This window comes from Globicephala melas, chromosome 1, assembly GCF_963455315.2.
Source record: "Globicephala melas chromosome 1, mGloMel1.2, whole genome shotgun sequence".
Taxonomy (NCBI): Eukaryota; Metazoa; Chordata; class Mammalia; order Artiodactyla; family Delphinidae; genus Globicephala; species Globicephala melas.
Window position 1 is genome coordinate 32,428,916 of NC_083314.1, and position 21,030 is coordinate 32,449,945.

Here is a 21,030-nt window from a genome sequence, read left to right on the forward strand (position 1 = left end):
CCGCGACAGTGAGAGGCCCCCACACCGCGATGAAGAGTGGCCCCCGCTTGCCACAACTAGAGAAAGCCCTCGCACAGAAACGAAGACCCAACACAGCCATAAATTAATTAATTAAAAAAAAGGGCTTCCCTGGTGGCGCAGTGATTGAGAGTCTGCCTGCCGATGCAGGGGACGCGGGTTCGTGCCCCGGTCCGGGAAGATCCCACATGCTGCGGAGCGGCTGGGCCCGTGAGCCATGGCCGCTGAGCCTGCGCGTCCGGAGCCTGTGCTCCGCAGCGGGAGAGGCCACAATGGTGAGAGACCCACGTACCGCAAAAAAAAAAAGAGATCGACAGAGAATTTCCTTGTTCAACCCTCTTAAAATGTGATGAAACAGACTGCTACGGAGCACCCAGGCTGTGCCAAGCCTCAGGTGGGTGCTGCGGGTTATACCATGATGGGCAGGATGCTGCCTCTACCCACCAGGAGCCACTCACCCCAGGCGACCCAGACCCCCAGGCTGGCTGAGGGGTACGCTACCACAAGACTCCCACAGCTCCTCCCTGTTGCGTATTTGCCCGGACTCCCAGCCACCCAAGGCTGTGAGCCTCAGTTTGTGAGGGGTGAGGGTCTGACCCAGATCCAGCCCCTGTGGGCCTGATGACCACAGGGCAGTTGAGCCCAAACTGCTCAGGGCCACACCTCTCCTTCCTGGCAGAGTCTCCAGACAGGGCAGTGGGGAGGTGGGGAGCCTGAGCTGCCTCCCTGTGGAAAGGATCATAGACAATCGTGCCCTTTCTTCTCTTGCTTTAAGCACTTACTGTGCAGATCAAATAAGCAGTGAGCCCCCAAGATGGGATTTCAACCTGGGTGGGAAGTGTGAGCAGGTCCTGACTCTCCGGAAATGTAGCTGTAATCCACCACATTGGAGAGCCACCTCCCCACTGCCTCACCTTCCCTGCACTTTTCTGTCCCCACATTCCGCCTCCTAGCTCCATCCTAGGAGTCGGCAACTGCAGCAGCAACCCAGGTATCTTAACTTCCCACCACTTTTCCTAGCCTTCACCTCATATTGTCCTTGACACACGAAAAAGAGATAAATACCTCCCTTGGGGTGAAGCTTCGACAATTGGTGTCCCCGAGACTCCAAGAAGGGAAGCTCTTTCTGGAGGAGGCTAAGGGTCTGGCTATATGAAGCCAGTGAATCGCAAAATGCTCTCCCAGCCAATGCTTCCAATGAAGCAGCTCTCCAGGGACCTGATGATAGAAAAAGTAAACATCATCAAGTTTTCTAAGTAATCAGCTGAGGCGGCAGGCACTTTCGATGGACTGTTACTTAACACTTAGCTACAAGTGTGTTGCAGTTTTTTAACTGAGGAGAATTGTTAGAGGTGATGGTCTTACTTGAGTGGGTCTTCTGGGATGACATGGACAGGGGACATTTGGGTTTCCTCATGTACTTTGTGTGATGACCATACAGCCTCCAACTCTCTCCTGAGTGTGATATACATGGAGAAGCTGAAAAAAGACACTGACGTTGTTCACACGGACAGTGACTTTAGGTCTTACATAAAATCTTTATTCTGCCTTACCTTTGCAGTGTGATCCCAGGCCAGACTTTTCCCTCTCCCTCAGAGCATCCTGGCAGCCAAACCAAGGCTGTCTCTTGTGCTAACTCACACGCAGCAAGACTCCATTCCCTTAGCAACCTCCTAGACAAGATGACCCAGGGAAGGACTGTCACTGCTCACAGGACACATCCCACACCCCTCACATTTGGGAACGTAACAGCAGGGGAGTGAGGGGCATTAGAAGAAAGGCAATTGTTAGGAGGAGGAATGAAAGAGTCTGACGCTTTTCATTCCTTTTCCTCTGTTAATTTGGCCTGTTTTCCAAACATGGGTCAAACAATCTCCCTCCCAGAAGCAGCAGCAGCAGAAGGAAATGTTATTAAAAACGGGTCCGTTAGTGGGCATGGTGTGTGGATGAAGTCTTTGGGAGTCTTGGCTGCTAAATAAAGACTTTATTGTTGTCATTCCTCCTTTCCCAAGCTCCCTCCCTCTCGTCTCTCCTCCCTCCCTTCTCCCCTCCCTTCCTTACTCCTCCCCTCCCTCCTTACAATTTGCCCGGCCCTCCCCCAACCTAACCTCCCCACCCCAATAGGATCCGGTGGAAGAAAAGCCAGGCAAACACAAGCAGGCACACACCACTGAGAGATCAGAACTTCTAGCTGGCTCTCTGCTGCCACAGCTCCACCAAAGGGCGGGGGGAGACGAGGGAGCCTTGCCGACTAAACCCAGAGCTGAGAGGAGAGGCAGGTGGTGCAGGTAAGTCCAGTCTGGAGATGGGGAGGAAGGCTCCTGCCTCCAGCCAGTTTCTTCCTGCTCTATCCAAGCTAGTTTATTGATCTAGTCTGTATCCTCTCCTTCCTTCCTTCCTTCCTCCCTCCCTCCCTCCCTTCCTTCCTTCCATCCTTCTTTCCTTCCTTCCACCAAATTTTTCTCCTTTCGAAGGAGCTCAAATTAGTCTTCCTCATTTCTTCTCCACCCTCTTCCTTCTCTGCATCATTCTGTACCCATGTATTTGCTTGTTGCAAAAGCTGAACTTTCTTGGTACAGATGTTTGTTGTAGCGCAGAGTTATGCTGCACACAGTATTTCTACAGATCAAGTTCCCATAGAAACCCTACTCTAGAACCCATTTCTCTGCACCTTTCACATTTTGTCACACACTGTCACAGGCACACACACGTGTCACACAGAGGCTGCACTCTCACTCCACATGCACACAACATGAAGGCATCCTGTCCATTCACCTCCACTCTTCTGCATTTGACATGCAGGGCTAGAGCACATAGTGATGAGACACTGGCAGGGACACACACAGGCACGTGCACACACGCTGCATCTTGTCTCTTGCCCTCTCACACGCCTCCCCAGCTGTAAGAGAAAAGAGAAAGTGTGTTTCCCCACTGAGATGGCAGAGCCAAAAGAAATCATGTGTCCTGAGTCCAGGCGGAGTAGGAAGGGCATGAACAACTGCAGGAGCTGGAAGGATTTCTTCTTTCTTCAGGACATAATTGAGTGGGAGAGAGAAAAGCAGGTTTCCAACCTGCACAGTGTCTTCCTAGTAGCTCTGACTTTGGAGGTACTAATTCCCAGCTCTGGGGGCAATTCATTTCTTTTTTCTGCAGGCAGCTAGAAAAGATTTCTCTTTAAAGCCACTTCAAAATTATCCCACATTGGTAAGGGGTCCCTGTGGGAGAGGAAACAAGACAGTAGTTCCTTAATCAGTCAGGGAGGGGAAAACTGAAGTGGCCAACCGAATGGGGCTTGTTTCCAAATAGGGTGGTCCCTCTCCATCTCCCCAACTCATTCCTCTGTGACGACACAGAGTGCTATCCCAAGGCAGGCAGGGCATGGGCAAGAGCAGGGTCTCCAAATATGGGTGCTCTTCCAAACGCCCTGCGTGCAGGGGAGGGGGAGAGCGGTGCTTACTAAAAATGTAGATGTCTGGACCCCTTGCTCCAGACCCACTGGATCAAGACCCAGGAATCTATTGTTGTCTCAGGACTTGAGGGTCAGCTAGGGCTTGAGAACCTGAACCAGGGGCCTGAGGAGACCTGTGTGGAATTGAAGAGCCCAGGCAGTTAGCTGCGCAGAAGGGCTGTGTGGCTTCCTGGACAAGGACTGTCTGATGGAGGAGCTCCCGAGGGTCCCAAGTGGGCCACCCTCTTTTGCAGAGTAGAAAAAGCACCTGAGGGAACAGGGAAGACCTCCTGTGAACTCTCACCCTCCTTCTCCTTGTAAGCACTGACAGGTATGTCGTGGGGGTACATTCCAGAAAGAAAGTTCCCCCAAGGTAGCTCCAAAGAGTTTATGTTTCCTCTTACCTGCTAATCTGCCTTCCCTGGGCCCCCAGGGGCATGCGTGGGGCTCACCTCCATCCCTTCTAGATGCCCCCCTCCCCTGCCCAACAGCTGTCTGTTCTGACGGGCTCACACAGAGGATGGGCTGAACACTCCCCCTTCGCCTTCCTGGGAGAGGGGGTGGCAGCCCTATTTATTGGGCCTGTGGGAGAAGCTGGAAGGGGCAGAAAGGCCAGGTGCAACAGGTTGGGATGGGAAGTCATGGGTCACAGTGGGACTCCACATCCTGCTGAGGACAGGAGGTCAGCATCCCCTCACCTGCTTCAGAAATGCTAGGGGTGGGGGTTACTGAATTGGAGGGACAGAGTAAACATTCCCCGAATGGCCGGGGGCATCTCTGTTCTCTCTAATTTGTTGGTTCTGAGACCCAAGTGTGGCCTCACAGGCCCCAAAGAGGAGGAAATTGCTCTATGTAGGAAGGTTGGGAGAAATCCATGTGCCCACCTGCATAGATCAGCCTTTCGGTGGAGGGCAGGGCTGTCCTCTGGCCAAGCTGGAGGGAAAGAGACCACATTACTTTGAAATAATGTCAATAATAGCTTAACATTCACTGAGCCTCACTTTTCACACATTTCCTCACTTAACCTTCAAAATAATCTGATAAGAAGATGTTAGTATGCCCATTTTACAGATGAGGAAACTGAAGCTTAGTAGAGGTAAGAGATTTCTCAAGCGTACCCAGCTAAACAGCTGATGAGTTGCAGGGTTGAGACCCACATCTACAAGCACCCAGTGCATCAGACAGATTCTTTTATTCTTTTTTCAGGGCTTGGAGATGTTAGGGGATGGAGGCAGAGAGAAGGATACGGTGAGGTGACAGGCTGTCAGAGGACTAGAGCCATTCTCACGCTTGTTTCTTCCCCAGGCCCTTGGAACGGAAAACTTGCTCTTCTGGACTAGTGGCCTGAGGCCAAAAAAACACTGTGTTTACACTTTGCCTGGCGGTAGACACTGGGGAGACAGATTGTCTCTCCATAATAGTGTTATATTGATTTTTAGCACTTTCTGATCTGTAGCACATTTTAAAGTTGCTTATCACACTTCTGAAAACAACTGGATGAGGAAGATTGGGATAGGGAAAACTTCGTTATCTCCATTTTACAGATAAGGAAACTGAGGCGAGAACAGGGTCACGTCACTAGGTCGAGGTAGACGGGCTGTGACCCCACGTCCCCTGTCTAATACGCACCATGATGCACTCCCTGCCTCTGCCCCAGTCAGGCTCACCCTTACTCTGATTTCACTCCCCAGGAAAGGGACAGTGCATCAGTGATATGCTGAATTTACCATGCCTCCATGTCAACCCTTTCCTTACCTCAGAACCCCACAAGCCCTACTTGGAGGCCTTGGAAGAGTCTCAGGCAGCCTGGCTGGGCCTGCCTCTCTCCTCTGCTAACAGCTGGTCAGAGACCACCTGATTCACCTAGCTTCCAACTCTCTTCTGGGCTTCAGGAAGAGGTAAAGGGAACAGGATAGCTTTCAGAAGTCTGAGTTTAGGACAGAAGGAAGGGAATAAAGAAAGAGGGTCATCCCAATGTCCATGGGTGTGTCCAGGGGCAACCCCATCCTCCGTGGTAGGGTCACTGGCTGTGTTAAGCCATGGAGGCTCAGGGGTGACAAGCTAGATGGGAGATCTGACAAGAAAGAAGAACACCAGGAAGTAGCGTGGAGTCATCCTTCTTTAACCCGGGGAGACACACCCAACATCACTCCCAGCCCAGCCCCAACCCTAGACTCTCTCCATACAAAGCCAATTACCCGTAAACCTGCCCTAATGACTTGGCAAACCCATGTGGACCTCAACCCTGCCCCCAGTCCTGAGGCTAAACACTGCAAGGATCCTGGGAGTTTGAACCTTAAATGAATGAATTTATGAGCTAAGCAGGGACAGGGCTATCTCACTTTAAAAATCAGAGTCTCTCGGACTTCCCTGGTGGTCCAGAGGTTGAGACTCTGTGCTTCCAGTGCAGAGGGCATGGGCTCAATCCCTGGTTGGGGAACTAAGATCCCACATGCCACACAGCACGGCCTAAAAAAAATAAACAAATAGGTCAGAGTCTCTCTAGAGAATATGCCCTTTTATAAACAAATAAATGAATAAACGAAATCACTGCCATCTGTAGAGATTTTATGCTCTACAACATGCCTTAACGTGTGTGATCCTCACACAGTTGAGGAGCCTGGGGCCTGAGGAAGAGGGTCAGAGCCAGGATTCAAGCCCAAATCTCTAATACTTGGAACTGAAATTTGAATTTAAAACTCTCTTAGAAAATGTTCTTAGGGCTTCCCTGGTGGCACAGTGGTTAAGAATCCACCTGCCAGTGCAGGGGACATGGGTTCGAGCCCTGGTCCGGGAAGATCCCACATGCCGCGGAGCAACTAAGCCCGTGAGCCACAACTACTGAGCCCGCGTGCCTAGAGCCCGTGCTCCGCAACAAGAGAAGCCACCGCAATGAGAAGCCCGCGCACCGCAAAGAAGAGCAGCCCCCACGCGCCGCAACTAGAAAAAGCCTGCGTGCAGCAATGAAGACCAACACAGCCAAAAGATAAATAAATAAATTTATTAAAAAGAAAAAAAGAAAATGTTCTTAAATGAGGGAGTGAATTTTGGGTCAGTCAAAGCAATTGCTTTCCCCCCACAAACGAGCAGCTTTTTGAGAACCGATGCTGGTGAACAGGCTGCAGGAGGAGGTGAGTGGTTCTAGGTGGTCCACATGTGTTCACTGAGCAAGCAGTGAGCACAGCCTGGCAGAAAGCTGGGAGGCGTGCTTGCAAAGGCATACAAAATTTAAAACTCACACACACTTACGACCCAGCCTAAGGCACTGTTATGACCGGACAGAAGGTTCTGGAAGACAGGAACATAAGAAGGTGTGACTCTGGGCTTTGTGAGGAAGACTGTGGCTCCCCTTGGAGTCCAAGGACCTCCAGTCTGTCACAAATTCTGGTTTGGAGACTTAGACTCTGGGGGCTGCCCAGACTCCAGCAGGACGGGGCACTGCCTGATGAGAAAAGCCTTAGAAATGAGCACTATTTCCTAAAGAAGGAAGTGTGTGCGCGTGCAAACACACACACACACACACACACACACACACAGACACACGCAGAATGGTTCAGCCACAGGCTAAGAGAAGGAGAATTGAACAGATCCAGTTTCTCCACGGAACAGGCCCAGGAGCTTCTCCGTGGGAACCTCCTCTCATCTCTGAGAGGAGCTTGGCCAGCCCCAGAGGTCTAGAGTGTAGAAGGGTCAGAGGACCCATGGGAAGATAAGAGAAGTTCCCAAAAGGTCTGGCATAGGAGGTGGGGATGAGGAAGTCCTGTGTTCACGTGGATGGAAGGAGTGGAGGGCAGGCCTGCCAGGTGGAGCTGTGACTAACCCGTGATTCTGTCACCCCTGACAATGAGGCCAAGTGCTGCCCAGGCCCTGAACCACCAAGAAACACCCCTGAGCGAGGGCCAGCTGCCTGAGTCACAGTGCCTCACAGAGCAGGCTTCCACTCTGGACGAGCTTTTCTTGCTTCCCTCAGGGCCCAGCACCAGGTAGATGCTCTTGGTGACAAAGGCAATGAAGGGATAGAGGGCCCAGCCAGCCTGGGAAGCCTCCCCAGGGCAGGGCTTCTCACACCATGAGAGATCTCTTGCTTATTGTCAGGCTTCTGGGCGATCAGGAAATAAAAAACGCCAAAGCAAAAAAATTCAAGGTCACAAAAATTGGGGCTCTTAAAAATGTTTGATTTTAGTACACTAATGTTTTAACCACCTGTTTAAAATCTATGTGCAATATGGTTGTGCTATTTTCAAGAAAATTACAGGACTTGTAACATATTAATTCATGGTTCACCAGTTACAAGTGGTGTGGGGTCCGGCAACAAGACTCAAGTTTGGTTTTACAATGAATGTCTTTTCTTCTCAGTCCTTTTGGTGTATCCCCAAAACTGTTACATCCTCAACTGGAGATAAAGACAAGAATCTAACTGCAAGGTCCTTTGTGATGGGAGGCCCAGGGGACATGGTACTCCGGGACCCCTTGGAGAGGTCTGCCTGGGAAGAGACCACCTTAGAGGGAGGTGAAGAAGCAACAGAAGCTGCAGGGCAGTCTCCTCCCTCCTCCGTCCTCATCTGCCTTCCGCCTTCTTCCTCTCCTTCCTTCCCATACTCAGTATCCTCTATGAGGATTCACTCATGCACACAGACGACAGGGGAGCGTGCGTTTGCTTATGTGTGTGGTACGGGGAGAGGAGTGGTGTGTGTGTGAGAGTGTGCAGGCTGGGTGTCCAGGGGGTATGTGTGAAAGGTGTGGGGAGATGCCCTCTGCCCCTCCAGGGTGGGCTCTGCCCTCTTTCCTGTTTCTTGTCGCATTCAGCTCCTCCCGAGCATCGGACTCAGGACTAAGCAGCTGGTGAAGGGCTTCTATCGTCTTCCTTTGAGCAAAGCCAGCAGGAAGCCGGCACTGGGTCACACAAGGAAAGATGTGGGCTCCAAGGAAAGAGAGGGGAAGCCTGGAACAGAGGCTTCACAGGGTCCAGATGCAGCTGGGGATACACTCCAGCCCACTCTCTTGCAGGGCACCCCAAGAAACCTGCATCTCCAATGTGTCCCAGACCCCAGGAAGGAGAGGGACAGACCACCACAACTGTGAAGCAGCAGCAAGGAGGGCCATTGGGAGCAATGAGGAAACAGAGACCCCAGAGGAGACCAGAGGGGCTGTCACAGGGATGATGGCCCTGGGAGGGGAAAGTACAGGTAGCCCAGCCAGGCCAGGGGAGCAAGTCTATGGGAGAAGCCAATTTCCATCTGCAGACTTGGGTCTACTGCAATTTCCCCAGCTTAATTCAACTCAAAGTACATGGCCCTGTCTGAGGTGTCATCAGGACCAAGGGGAAGGGCAACCCGAAAACACCCTTTAGCAACCTATTCCACTATGTCTCTGAGGCAGGAATTTCTTCTTTATATCCCACCTCAATCCCACCAACTCCAATGGATATGGAAAGCAGCAATACCAGGTCAGAAGAAATGACCCCCACAGCCTTTTTTTAAATTGAAGTATAGTTGATGTACAATATTATGTAAGTTACAGGTGTACAATACAGTGATTCACAATTTTTAAAGGTTATACTCCATTTCTAGTTATTATAAAATATTGGCTATATTCTGCGTGTTGTACAATATATCCTAGTTTATTTTATACATAATAGTTTATACCTCTTAATCCCCTACCTCTGTATTGCCCCTTCCTGCTTCTCTCTCCCCACTAGTAACCACTAGTTTGTTCTATATACCTATGAGTCTGCTTCCTTTTTGTTATATTCACTAGTTTGTTGTATTCCCCATAGCTTTCAGTTCCTTCCTTGTTTATTTCCCCAGGAGCCTCCACATCTGGGGAGAAATTCTTGGTGTGTATCCTGCTGGCAAAGACCAGCATTCTCTGAGCTGAGTGCTGGGGGTGAGGGGTGATCAAGGTCAGACACAAGGGTATCTGCAGCACTTCCTTCCCAAGAGCGCTGTGAGCCCATGGAGACCTGGGGGTTTGTCCTGGGTCTGCTGTTACATAGCTTCCTGGCCTTCACAAGCTACTTCTTTCCTCCAGTACTCAATTTTTATAACTAGTCAAGTCTGGACTTGATTGGTGGATTTCAAAACATTTTTAGCAATGCAACTTTTTTTTCAAATGAATGCTTTGGCTAAACCCCCTTATACATAACAGATTAAAAAAACACAGAGCTGCTCAGGTTGGCACAGGGTGGGTTGGGGGTACCCCAGGGCCACCCCCTTGGTCTCCCTCTCTCAGGAGGACTCCACAGAAATGGGGGCACAGTTTGAAAACCACCGAGTTATGGGATCCGTAAGGAGCCTGCAGATGTAACACCCCAGGACTCTATGGCTCACATATTCTAACATCCGTCCTATAAGGGGAGTATAAGTGGAGGGATGATTTTCTCATGGTGCAAATGGGGACACCGAGGGCTAGAGAGGTTAAGGGTCTTCTCCAGGAAACCCCGGGACTCCTGATTCACAGCCCAATGTGCTTTCTGCCAGGATGGCTCACACCCTCCAGAGCAGGCTTAACACATTCAGTGGCTAGGCCTCTGGGAGAGGGTCCAGACCCTCCAGCCCTTGTTACTTTCTCACCTGCTGGATACAGGCAAACAAGGAGATGCTTCCACAGGTCCCTCCCACAGCTGCCCCTGGAGCCCATCCTGACCAACTCTAGCTGCAAAGACATGTCCTCTCATTACTGAGGTCCAGCAGGCTGATGACTTCCTGTATTCCTCCCCACAGGGGCGTCACCTGGATCATGAGGTCATCCCTCTGCTGGCTCCTCCCACTTCTCCTCATCTTGGCCTCAGAGGTCCAAGGCCAGCCAACAAGACGACCAAGACCCAGACCAAGGCTCCAGCCCAGACCCAGACTCAGGCCCACACCCAGCTTTCCTCAGCCCCATGAGCCATTGGAGCCTACAGACCTGCCTCCTCCCCTCCCACCAGGCCCTCCATCTATCTTTCCTGACTGTCCCCAGGAGTGCTATTGCCCCCCTGATTTCCCGTCTGCCCTCTACTGTGACAGCCGCAATCTTCGAAAGGTCCCTCTCATCCCATCCCGCATCCATTACCTCTATCTCCAGAACAACTTCATAACCGAGCTCCCAGTGGAGTCCTTCAAGAACGCCACGGGCCTGAGGTGGATCAACCTGGACAACAACCGAATTCGCAAGGTGGACCAGAAAGTGCTAGAGAAACTACCCAGCCTGGTGTTCCTCTACATGGAAAAGAACCACCTTGAAGAGGTGCCCTCGGCTCTGCCCCAGAACTTAGAGCAGCTGAGGCTAAGCCAGAACCATATCTCCAGAATCCCACCCGGCGTCTTCAGCAAGCTGGAGAAACTGGTGCTCCTGGATCTCCAACACAACAGGCTAAGCGACGGCGTCTTCAAGCCCGACACCTTCCAGGGCCTTAAAAACCTCATGCAGCTCAACCTGGCTCACAACATCTTGAGAAAGATGCCACCCAAGATCCCTGTGGCCATTCACCAGCTCTACCTGGACAGCAACAAAATCGAGACCATCCCCAGTGGATACTTCAAGGGCTTCCCCAACCTGGCCTTCATTCGCCTCAACTACAACAAGCTCTCAGACAGGGGCCTCCCCAGGAACTCCTTTAACATCTCCAACCTCCTCGTGCTCCACCTGTCGCACAACAAGATCAGCAATGTGCCTGCCATCAGCAACAAGCTGGAGCACCTGTACCTCAACAACAACAGCATCGAGCGTGAGTGGGGGCAGGGCTGGGGTGCAGCCACTGGGAGGGAAGCTGGAGTCTCTTCTGCCTCAACACTTTCTCATGAGCCTCACGGTGGGGGGTGCAAAACGCACCCAATGGGGCCCTGGTCTTCAAACCTTGGTCTTTCCACTTACTATCTTTGTGACCTTAAAAGGATATCCGACCTCTCTGGGAAGTTTCCTCATTTGTAAAATGAGAATGGCACAGAGTTGACGTGAAGATTTAATAGTTTAATATGGATAAAGTGCCCAGAATACCATGCTTGGAGGGTAATAGCTTTTCTCCCTCCACCCCTTCCCATCAGCCCCAGCTCCGTTGCCCTCCAGATCTATAGGTAAGGTAGACATGGAATATAGGCCTGGACATTCTCCTAAAAGCAGAATGGTGACATTTAAATGTTGACTCTGAAATGCCCTGGGCCTGTCCACTGCAGAAACTGGCAGCTGTGAGGAAAGAGGCTTCTTCCCAAGCCTAAGCCTAGATTTTAAAGAGTCTGTAAAAAGCATACACAGAGAGGCAACTATATACTCAGCGTATATACAACTGGTAAACACGTGCAGCCAGAAGGACATGTCCGTATGCAGGTGCTTTCTGAATCTATCTGGAAGGCTGGAAGATTTACGCATATAAGATAGTACACTTAAGGCAGAATTTGCCTAAGCTACATTTACAGGGTCCCGGGCTTGGGATAAAAGATTGCAGGCCAGAAAAGAGGCTCGAAGTCACAGTTTTACTTCAATCAAAAATGTCAGGTCTGAGTAGAGCATCAGCAGAACAGTTTGAAAACAAAAGAGAAAATATTATCTGGTCCGTGGACAAAATCAGGCTACGTTCACACAAGGAATGCAGCAGCTGTGCAGATAAAGGACACCACGAGGAAAGAGAAGCAGTCCTAAAATAATATTAGGAATCTTTAGTTTTCAAGCCGAAGGATGAGAGGGGGATTTTTGAATTTCTATAATAGTGAAACAAGCAGGTGGGAGAACAGGCTTATTCACTCATCTGAGATAATTACACAAAAGTAGGGGAAGGCTTCTTAAAATCTTGTAAGAAACAAATTCAGGAAAAGGGAAAACTACTGTCTAATTTTACCCTGCAGGTAGCAAACTAATGGAACACATTACCCCCAGGAGGCTGTATAGGCCACAGATCTAGACAGAAATGATACCTTGATTAATCCATGGCTGACAAGTTTCTACCACACTGTGGAAGAACAGGCTGCAGGGGTGGCGGAGGGGGGGGCAGTGTATTATCCAGCCTTCTGAGGTTGAAGACAGAAAGGTCGCACCATTTCACAGATTTGAGAACTGAGCATCAGGGTGGTAAAGTCCAAAGTCACAAAGGTCATAGGAAGAAAATCCATCTATGTCAGGGCTCTTTCTGCTACTCCAGTGTTGAAGAGAGAAGAAAGGGGAGAGAGGGAAGACGAGGAAGTGGAAGAAGGAGATGAAGAGCAACCACAACAACAACCGACAGAAGATAAAAGAAGCAAGGCTTCGGGAGAATCAAAAGCTCCATTTAGAAGATGCCATACCTCCTGTCATCTAATAAGAGGGGAAGGAGAAAATGGAAACTCATTTTCCATTTGAAAGCCTACCACAATTTGGCCATAACTTACCTTTCCAGCTTACCTTCCCCAGAATCGGTAATCAACTTCAGAATCAACAGATTCATCATGTCCTAGGGCTCCATGCCCTTCCCAGGCCCCCTTTCCTCTTCCTGTCATCCCTATTTCAGTTAATGTAACCACCTTCTGCTCATCCTCGTGCCTCACATTCTGTTCTCAGGAAAACCTCCAGAGTAACCCATCCACCGGCTGGCTTCAGATCTTGCTTCCCCCTATTGTTTCTCCACACTGTAGCCAGATTCAACTTTCTATAGTACAAACGTGATCATAGGACACTTCCAGGTTAAGCGCTCCAGGACACTATGGTTCATATATCCCACCATCCATCTCATAACAACAGTCCTGCTCAGTGCCATTCCTCAGACTGAAATCAAAGAGCCCATCCTTAGTGAAATATTTGAAGGCCTACCGTAACTGGTGGCCACAACTTACCTCTCCAGCTTAGTCTTCCTAGTACATCACATTGCACTGTTTACTGGTCCCAAACTCTGCCATGAGCTTCTTGGCCTCCACAGTATCATTCAAATAGGTCACAGCATCAGAACACAATCCCCAGGTCTCTACCTGCTGTAATCCTATCTTTGAAGGTTCAGCTGAAAGTTTACTTCCTCTATGACTCTTCTGAGTAAATTTTCAATAACAATTGTTGATCAATTCCAACTTAATTTGTTTCACAAATGGGTAAGTGGAGCCTGGAGGTTACGGTCGACTCATTCACGGTCACACGTTCCCAAGAACTGGTCAGCCAGTTCCAGAGAGGAAAACTCTAGAGTCCTTGCCCCTGTCTACCCTCTTCTTCCTCTTTGTCTTTTACTCCAGCCCTGTCAGGCCTGATCCCCTGCCCATCTCTCCTGCTGACTTCTCCCCTTTTTCTCCATAGAAATCAATGGGACCCAGATTTGCCCCAAAGATCTAGTTGCCTTCCACGACTTCTCCTCGGATCTGGAGAACGTGCCACACCTCCGCTACCTGCGGCTGGATGGAAACTACCTGAAGCCACCCATCCCGCTGGACCTCATGATGTGCTTCCGCCTGCTGCAATCTGTGATCATCTAGGCCTTACTCTGCCCCTGGAGATCCTCTGGCCACACTTGAATGCAGTGGCCCAGGTGCCTGTGCCCACCATTTGTTTTCTCTGTCTCCTTTTCTTGCTCTCAGCTTTGCCTTTCTTAACCCACCCTCCTGATGCAAGGACAAGCCACGTACTCTGCTGCCCCTGCAGCTTCTAGAGCAAGACTTCCAAAGGCTTGATTTGGTCCACGCAGCTCAAAGACACCCACTGCACATCCAAACTTCTGGCCCCAGAAGCACAGAAGTGTGTCTAAAGACTTCATATTCTCTTCTCTCCCCTCCTCCCCTCATCACTCCTGGGTAAGTCTGGGCTATGAACTGACATCTGGATCTTGTCCTGGCCAAAGCAAGCAGAAGATGGTCAGGGGAAGCCTAGAGGTGAGGTTTGGAAAGTCCTGCTGGAAACTCCTGCATGGTGGGCAGCTCTGGCCCAAAGAGGCTGAGAAACCCGTGTCTCCCTGGCCGAGGATCCCATCTTCCAAAACTGCTGCTCCACCACCCCATTCACTGGCACCAGACAGTGCACCAGCTCTGTGCCAGCCTGTGTTCTCCGGAAAGGAAGTGCAAGGGAACGGCTGAGGGAGGGCAGAGGGTCAGAGATTCACACAAGGGCCTGCATCAGGCTGTCTCTGCATAGGGATGAGATGGGGCCCTCCTTCTCAGCACACAGCCTCCTGGCTGGTCCTCTCTGTTCCAAGAGTAAGAGCAGGGAGGAACATTCCAGGAGAAGAATGGCTCAAAAAACTAGGAATCAGCTGGTGGGAGAGGGGTGGGAGTCATAGACCCAGGCTGGGCCCCGTGTGGGTGCAGATGGATCCTGCTGCCCCCTTGGCCACTCTGGATAAGAGGCCTGATGCCCTGGGGAACACGGCATCCACGGTGGAGTGTACAGAGCCACCAACCCCACCCCGCCATCTGTTCTCTATCAGTGAGGATGGCCCAGTTCTTTCCACTCCCGGGAAGCAGTTCCTGAGAAACTGCTCAAGAAGGGGTGGAGCACCTGGAAATCTCCCAGAAGCCTCTTCCACTTATGCAGATCGGCCTCCCCTTCTAAGACAGACACAGCAGTGACACCTGGTGGCTTGTCCTGGCCACATCCGGCTCCCGTGTTCCTGCTCCTCTCTCTGGTGTGATTTTCCAAGATCAAGGAGTTGGCCTCAGGTTCCAACTTGGAGAGCCATGGGCGATGTGCATGGTCTCTGTCTCCTCTGGGGTCTAAAGGGCACAAAGGTACAGAGGCCCCAGGGTGGGGAATCTGATTCCCATCATGAGTGAACACAAGTGAGAACCTTCAGGAAGCCAGTTGAGGATACAGTTTGTTCCGATCTGCTCTCTTACCTTATGGGTCCCCTCTGCTCTCAGCTTTCATGTGGTACACCAAGGAGGTGGATAAGATCCCCCTCCAAGGACCCTCTGGCGCTCATGTTCCTGTATGCAGCTCCATCCTTTAGACCGTGTTCTAATGCAGGACGAGTCCTAAATATTATCCCTTTCCCTTGCAATAATTTATTCCCTGTATGGACTCTCCTTCCCCCAGAGTTCCCACCCCACTCTGTCTGGCCCAGGTGAGCAGTGTGTCAGGCCTCTAAGGGAAGCCTGGGTTCCACAGGGCTGACTCAACTTCATCTTCCCCTTAACTCCCTCTAGGGGATGCTGCCCCTCTACAGCCTCTGAGTGTATGTTGGTGGGGGTGGGGGCGTATGTCCTAGAAATGATTAGGATACAGTGCCCACTCCCAAGTTAGGTTGAAAAAAGTTCCAGAGATGTTTAAGAAATTGGATTAAGCTAGGTCCCTAACTTCAAGAAATTCCCATTATACTCATTTTTCCCTTTTGCTAATGTACAGAATATGGGCCCATTTCATTACAGCCTCCATCCCCCATGCTTGCATACAACTGCTTCATTCTTCGAGGCTGCAGCTGGTTTCTCCAAGACTTCTGCTTAGCATCAAGATATTATTGTGTCTGTAAGCAACCTGTTGCTATGGCCTGGATAAGCCCCTTCTGCACCTTATCCCCACCTTGCGCCCTCAGCCCCTCTGATGAGGCCCTCAGGGGAGCCCAGCTCCTGGGGCTCCCCGGGGAGGAGGGGTCATTCCCCAGCTCCTGCCAAGCTGAAGTGTTTTGATTCAGCAGCAACAAAATCACCATCATCCTATTGCCGCATCTAGCATATTTCTGCTTTCTCCATTGCTCCCTGTATCTGTAAACCAGAGGAAATTAAATTGGCTTTACAGCACCACCCTCCCACATACAATGTGCTGTTTTCCCTTGGGCTTAAGGAAGCCCCCCTCCTCCATATACAAGTTAATTCTCTCAGTGCTGCTGACATATGCACATACAGGTGTGTAGGAAGGTGTGTATGTATGTGTACTCTGTACATATATCTGTTCTTTCTTGAAGACCGTATTAACTTTGTGCAACAACTTTGACATTCCAGCACGCTTCACAGCAGAGAAAATAAAGTTATATGAAAAATACCCTGCTTGAATTTGACAATGTAAACAGATGAGAATAGTACCTTAAAGTCACTTTGCCACCCCTCTCCCCAGGCCTCCCACTTTTCTTGCTCTGAGAAGACTGGTGGAGAAAGGATCCTATCCTTAAGAAGCTCTAGGAAAATGATTCCAAAAGTTTTTCTGGTGAATTTCCCCCAAACTCACAATCGTTACAAAAATAATCCCTAAAGTCAGACAAGTAATCTGACAGCTACATTTGAAGCCCAAATCTCCAAGTTCTTTTTAACCCACACATACCAAATTGTTGAGGTCTCCCAAATGCTCAGTACTGAAAGACACAAAACAGACACCATTCCTGACCAGGAAAAGCTAACAGACTAGTTGAGGACAGGTAGTGTAAGATACACAAAACAATGGCAGAGGTGTATCAAGGGCAGTGAGCAAAGGGCCAGCCACATCATCTGGAATGGTCTACATGCTATGCAGATGTTCACAGAAGGGCTAAAACAGGGTACCCTGGAATCTCTCTTCAGGTGGAAGGTTTGTTCCAGAGCCAACCCCGTGATCCTCCCGGACTACACCATCTTCTTTTGAATGAAAACTGCCGGATGCTGTCCCACCCCTCCCACCCTGCCCCCTAATTTCCTGCTTCAGTTCAATTCAGCAAGTTTTCAGCATATATCAACCACGTGCAAGGTTCCCAGCTAAGAATTCAAGGATAAGTAATATATACGCCACGCCACTGAGGAATTCATAAAGGGAAAAATCCATGAATTAGTAATTGCATGTCTTAAGTGTTTGCAATAATGTTGGGTACAGAAAGCATAGTGGAGAGGGCCTCTGCTTCTGCCTGGGAGAAACCAGAATGGCTCCTATCATTTAAGCTGGATCTTAAGGTTTGAATCAGATTTTGCCAGGTGGGAGAAGGAGGAAAAAGCACATAAACAGGAAAGAAGGGAAGCAGCATGAGAAAAAGATTGGAAGACATGGAGTCTACCCTGTATGAGGGGTGTGTGTGTGTGTGTGCCTGAGAGAGGAAGAGAAATGAGTTCCAGCCGTGCAGTTATGTAGCTACAAGCCCTCAGCAGGGAATCTACCCTTGCTGTCCAAAAAGCAGGAGGGTTCCTGAAACGTCCACCCCTGCCTCTCTCTCTGCCCACGAACAGGGAAGCAACAGGGTCAGCTGGCCAGACTTCTGTCCCCAGGGCCTGCCACCTCCGTTCCATCATCATGCCCTCCTGCTTCTCCTAATGAGATTCGGATTAGACCAGCTCCGGCACCTCCCGCCACCTTTTCCGGGCTCTCTGGGGGCTGAGCTGCCTGGAACAACAGCATGATCGTTAGACGGTTCCCACGTAGGTCTCACACACACACACACACACACACACACACACACACACACACACCCCATGGACCCTCCCTGAAATCCATGGTAACCAGAATGTGTGCCGGTGTGTTTGTGAAACCGAGAGCAGAAGCTGGGAGAGGGTCTAAGACGTGCAGCCTAAATCAGAAGCTGCTCCACTGGGGGCCGGGGGCCAGGGGCGGGGGTGGGGGGGCGGTCCGGGGTGGGGGAGCCGGCGCATGCGTGGCGTGACCGCAAATCTGGCCAAGCTGGCCGAGTGCGTGGGAGAATACCGATTGCAGGGGGCACAGCGATAAGAGCCCAGAGAGCAGGAGGGCTGGCGGGTGTGCGTCACCGAGAAAGCGGGGAAGGAGAGTGGGAGCAGACTGCAGGGGGGAATGAATGAACAGTCACATCTGCATTCTTCGCGGGGAATAAATGGTGGGGGGTGGGGACGGGTGACGCCCAGGCTGACTGGGGGGCGGGGCGGGGGCTCGGGTTTCTGGCTGCAGAGCCTAGGCTGTAGAGAGAAAGTAGAGGACAGCCCACCACATATGCATTCTGCTTCCCGGGCACCTTCCTGGCTCCAGGGGCTCCCTCCCTCCACCAGCAGAGCCCTGCGTGTCTCTCCACACGCGGGGGGCTGTCTGGGGCACAGGAACAAGTGTTGCTCTGGTGACAAGGTTCTTGAGCTGGGGAAGCCCCCTCCACACCAGCTGGTGCCCAGGAGCACTGCAGGCTGAGCACTGCCCCTGGGGCCAGGCTGTTAGCTCTGACCCTTCACCTGTTGTGCCAGGGCAGAGATGAGTTCTGCCAAGGCCATCTCTTCTGAGGGCACGGAGATACATGGCCTCAGGACCTCAGGGGTGAGGCAAAGAAGGGGAGGGTCATATGAATAAAGGAGAACTCTCTGGCCTGAGAATCAGGAAATCTAGGACCTGGCCCTGGCTCTGTGTGACCTTGGGCAAGTCACCTCACCTTGCTGGGCCTCGGTTTCCCCACATGCACTATGAAAGGTTTGGATTAAATGATCCTAAGGAGAACTATGCAGCTGGGATTCGGTATCTGGTTAGTGGGAGGAAGGATGGAGGAGCCTCACCTATGAACCTGGGCAAACATGTATGCAGGCTGGCAGATTCCTGGGGACAATGTCTTAGCCCCTTACCCGTGCCTTCAGCAAGGACTTGCCCTGCAGCAACCTAAGGCACCAGGGAAAGGAGTCTCTCCTGACACATGCATCTTTGGTAGGGGACCATGGAGTGGGGGGGAGTCTCCTCGGCCCCCTGAGGACCCCACACAATGCCTCCTGGTGTTTATGATCAGGAAGGTTTTTTCTAGGGCTCAATCTTATAGATTTGGGAGAATTTCCTGTATCTTCCTCCCCATCATCGTCAGAGAGCTTGAAGTTGGCTATCAAATCCTGCTCCTTCCCCCATTCACCTTCTCTTTGAATCTCTTTCCCTGTGGTGATCTTTATGGTCCTGTATTAGAGGTCCAGGTGGCGGGTAGTGGTGCTGGTCGGAGTACCTCAGCTGAGCCTCTTTTAATCTTTGGATTGCATCTATGAAACCAAAGCCTTATCACTCGCTGGCTGGAGAAAAAAACTGGAAAGCCAAGCCCCATCCCTCCACATACCCCCACTGCTGCCTTCTCTTCTTGGAGAGTACAGAATCTGAGGGGTTGCTCTCCCCTCAGGAGGTGGGAACCACCTGCCCCCTCAAAGACGGTGGGCCAGAAAGAGAGAGATGTAGCAGACAGAGAAAGAGAGAAAAAGATGAGGGGAGGTGGGGAGGGGTACGTATAGGGGGCTGAGAGTAGAAGAGGTGGAGGGAGGGAGAAAAAAAATCTTTCAAACCAAGCAAAGGAGTGGGATGAGGGACCCGCTGAGGAAGGAGGAGAAGAAACAGCTGGACATCAGGAAAAAGAGAAGTCTGATTGGCTACACGCCTGCCTTGGCTGGCTCCCCTGCCTTCCCCAGGCGACAGTCTACCCAGACCCCTCCGTGGGTCATGACTTCTCCATCAGAGTCCCCACCTCTCTGGAAGCTGTGAGCCTCCGTTTGGAACCAAAAGAGTCTCCAGGGGTAAGGTTCAAGGCTTTGAGGGGTTAGGCCCATTGGTATGCAAATGAGGGAGAGTGCTCGTGGGGAGGAGAGCACAGGGGTGCAGTGAGGTGGGGTGTCTGGGTTGAGACAGGGGATTGAGGTTGGAGGGAGGCAGTAAACTGTCTTAGGGCTTTTGCTTTAAGATTTTTTTGATTATATAATTTGGTTTGGAGTAACGTATGGGAGGTAAGATGAAGAGACACCTCTTGCTAGGATGGGGGCTTACCCCATTGCCCAGCAAAAACTAAGAAAGGGAGCGTGCTCGCTTTGGCAGCACACATACTAAAATTGGAACGCTACAGAGAAGATTAGCATGGCCCGTGCACAAGGGTGACACGCAAATTCGTGAAGCTTTCCATATATATATATATATATATATATTTTTTGCTGCATTGAGTCTTTGTTGCTGCTCACAGGCTTTCTCTAGTTGCGGTGAGCAGGGGCTGCTCTTCGTTGAGGTGCGTGGGCTTCTCATTGTGGTGGCTTCTCTTGTTGCGGAGCATGGGCTCTAGGTGTGCGGGCTTCAGTAGTTGCAGCACGCTGGCTCAGCAGTTGTGGCACACGGGCCTAGTTGCTCCGCGGCATGTGTGATCTTCCGGGACCAGGGCTCGAACCCGTGTCCCCTGCTTTGGCAGGCGGATTTTTATTTATTTATTTATTTTGCGGTACGCGGGCCTCTCACTGTTGTGGCCTCTCCCGCTGCGGAGCAACAGGCTCCGGACGCGCAGGCTCAGCGGCCATGGCTCACGGGCCTAGCCACTCCGCGGTATGTGGGATCCTCCTGGACCGGGGCACGAACCCGCGTCTCCTGCATCGGCAGGCAGATTCCCAACCACTGCGCCACCAGGGAAGCCCGGCAGGCGGATTCTTAACCACTGTGCCACCAGGGGAGCCCCATATTTTTTATAATTGAGTCACTTTGCTGTACAGCAGAGATTGGCACAACATTGTAAATCAACTATACTTCAGTTTTTAAAAATGAAGAAAAAAAGAGGGAGAGTCTACTAGAGACTTGTGTAGCCAGCTTTGGGGAGAGCTGCATTATCAGAAATACACTGGGTACCTCACATCCACACTGCACACATTCCTTGACCCATCTGTGCATATGTGGATGAACATTTGAATTCACCTGTACACAGAAACCTAAGGAACTTTCCGAGTGTGTACAACCAAACACAAAGAGCTCTTTTGTTTCCATAATCATTTGTTTCTAAAAAGCTGCATTTATAAATAGATTTT

At 50.9% G+C, this 21,030-nt stretch overlaps 1 protein-coding gene and 1 non-coding gene across 2 annotated transcripts; both read left to right on the top strand.

Annotated features, from left to right (window-relative positions):
* The first annotated feature begins 2,127 nt into the window (after positions 1-2,127).
* PRELP (proline and arginine rich end leucine rich repeat protein) lies at positions 2,128-16,363 on the top strand. Its single transcript, XM_030872700.2, has 3 exons — positions 2,128-2,306; positions 10,189-11,174; positions 13,694-16,363. Exons 2-3 carry the CDS (start codon positions 10,205-10,207, stop codon positions 13,867-13,869), a joined length of 1,146 nt encoding a protein of 381 aa, XP_030728560.2. The 5' UTR covers positions 2,128-2,306; positions 10,189-10,204; the 3' UTR covers positions 13,870-16,363.
* Positions 16,364-20,049: 3,686 nt separating this feature from the next.
* LOC115861886 (U6 spliceosomal RNA) lies at positions 20,050-20,156 on the top strand. The gene has a single exon (XR_004042923.1). It is a non-coding gene; the product is annotated as a U6 spliceosomal RNA (small nuclear RNA).
* The last annotated feature ends 874 nt before the right edge of the window (positions 20,157-21,030 follow it).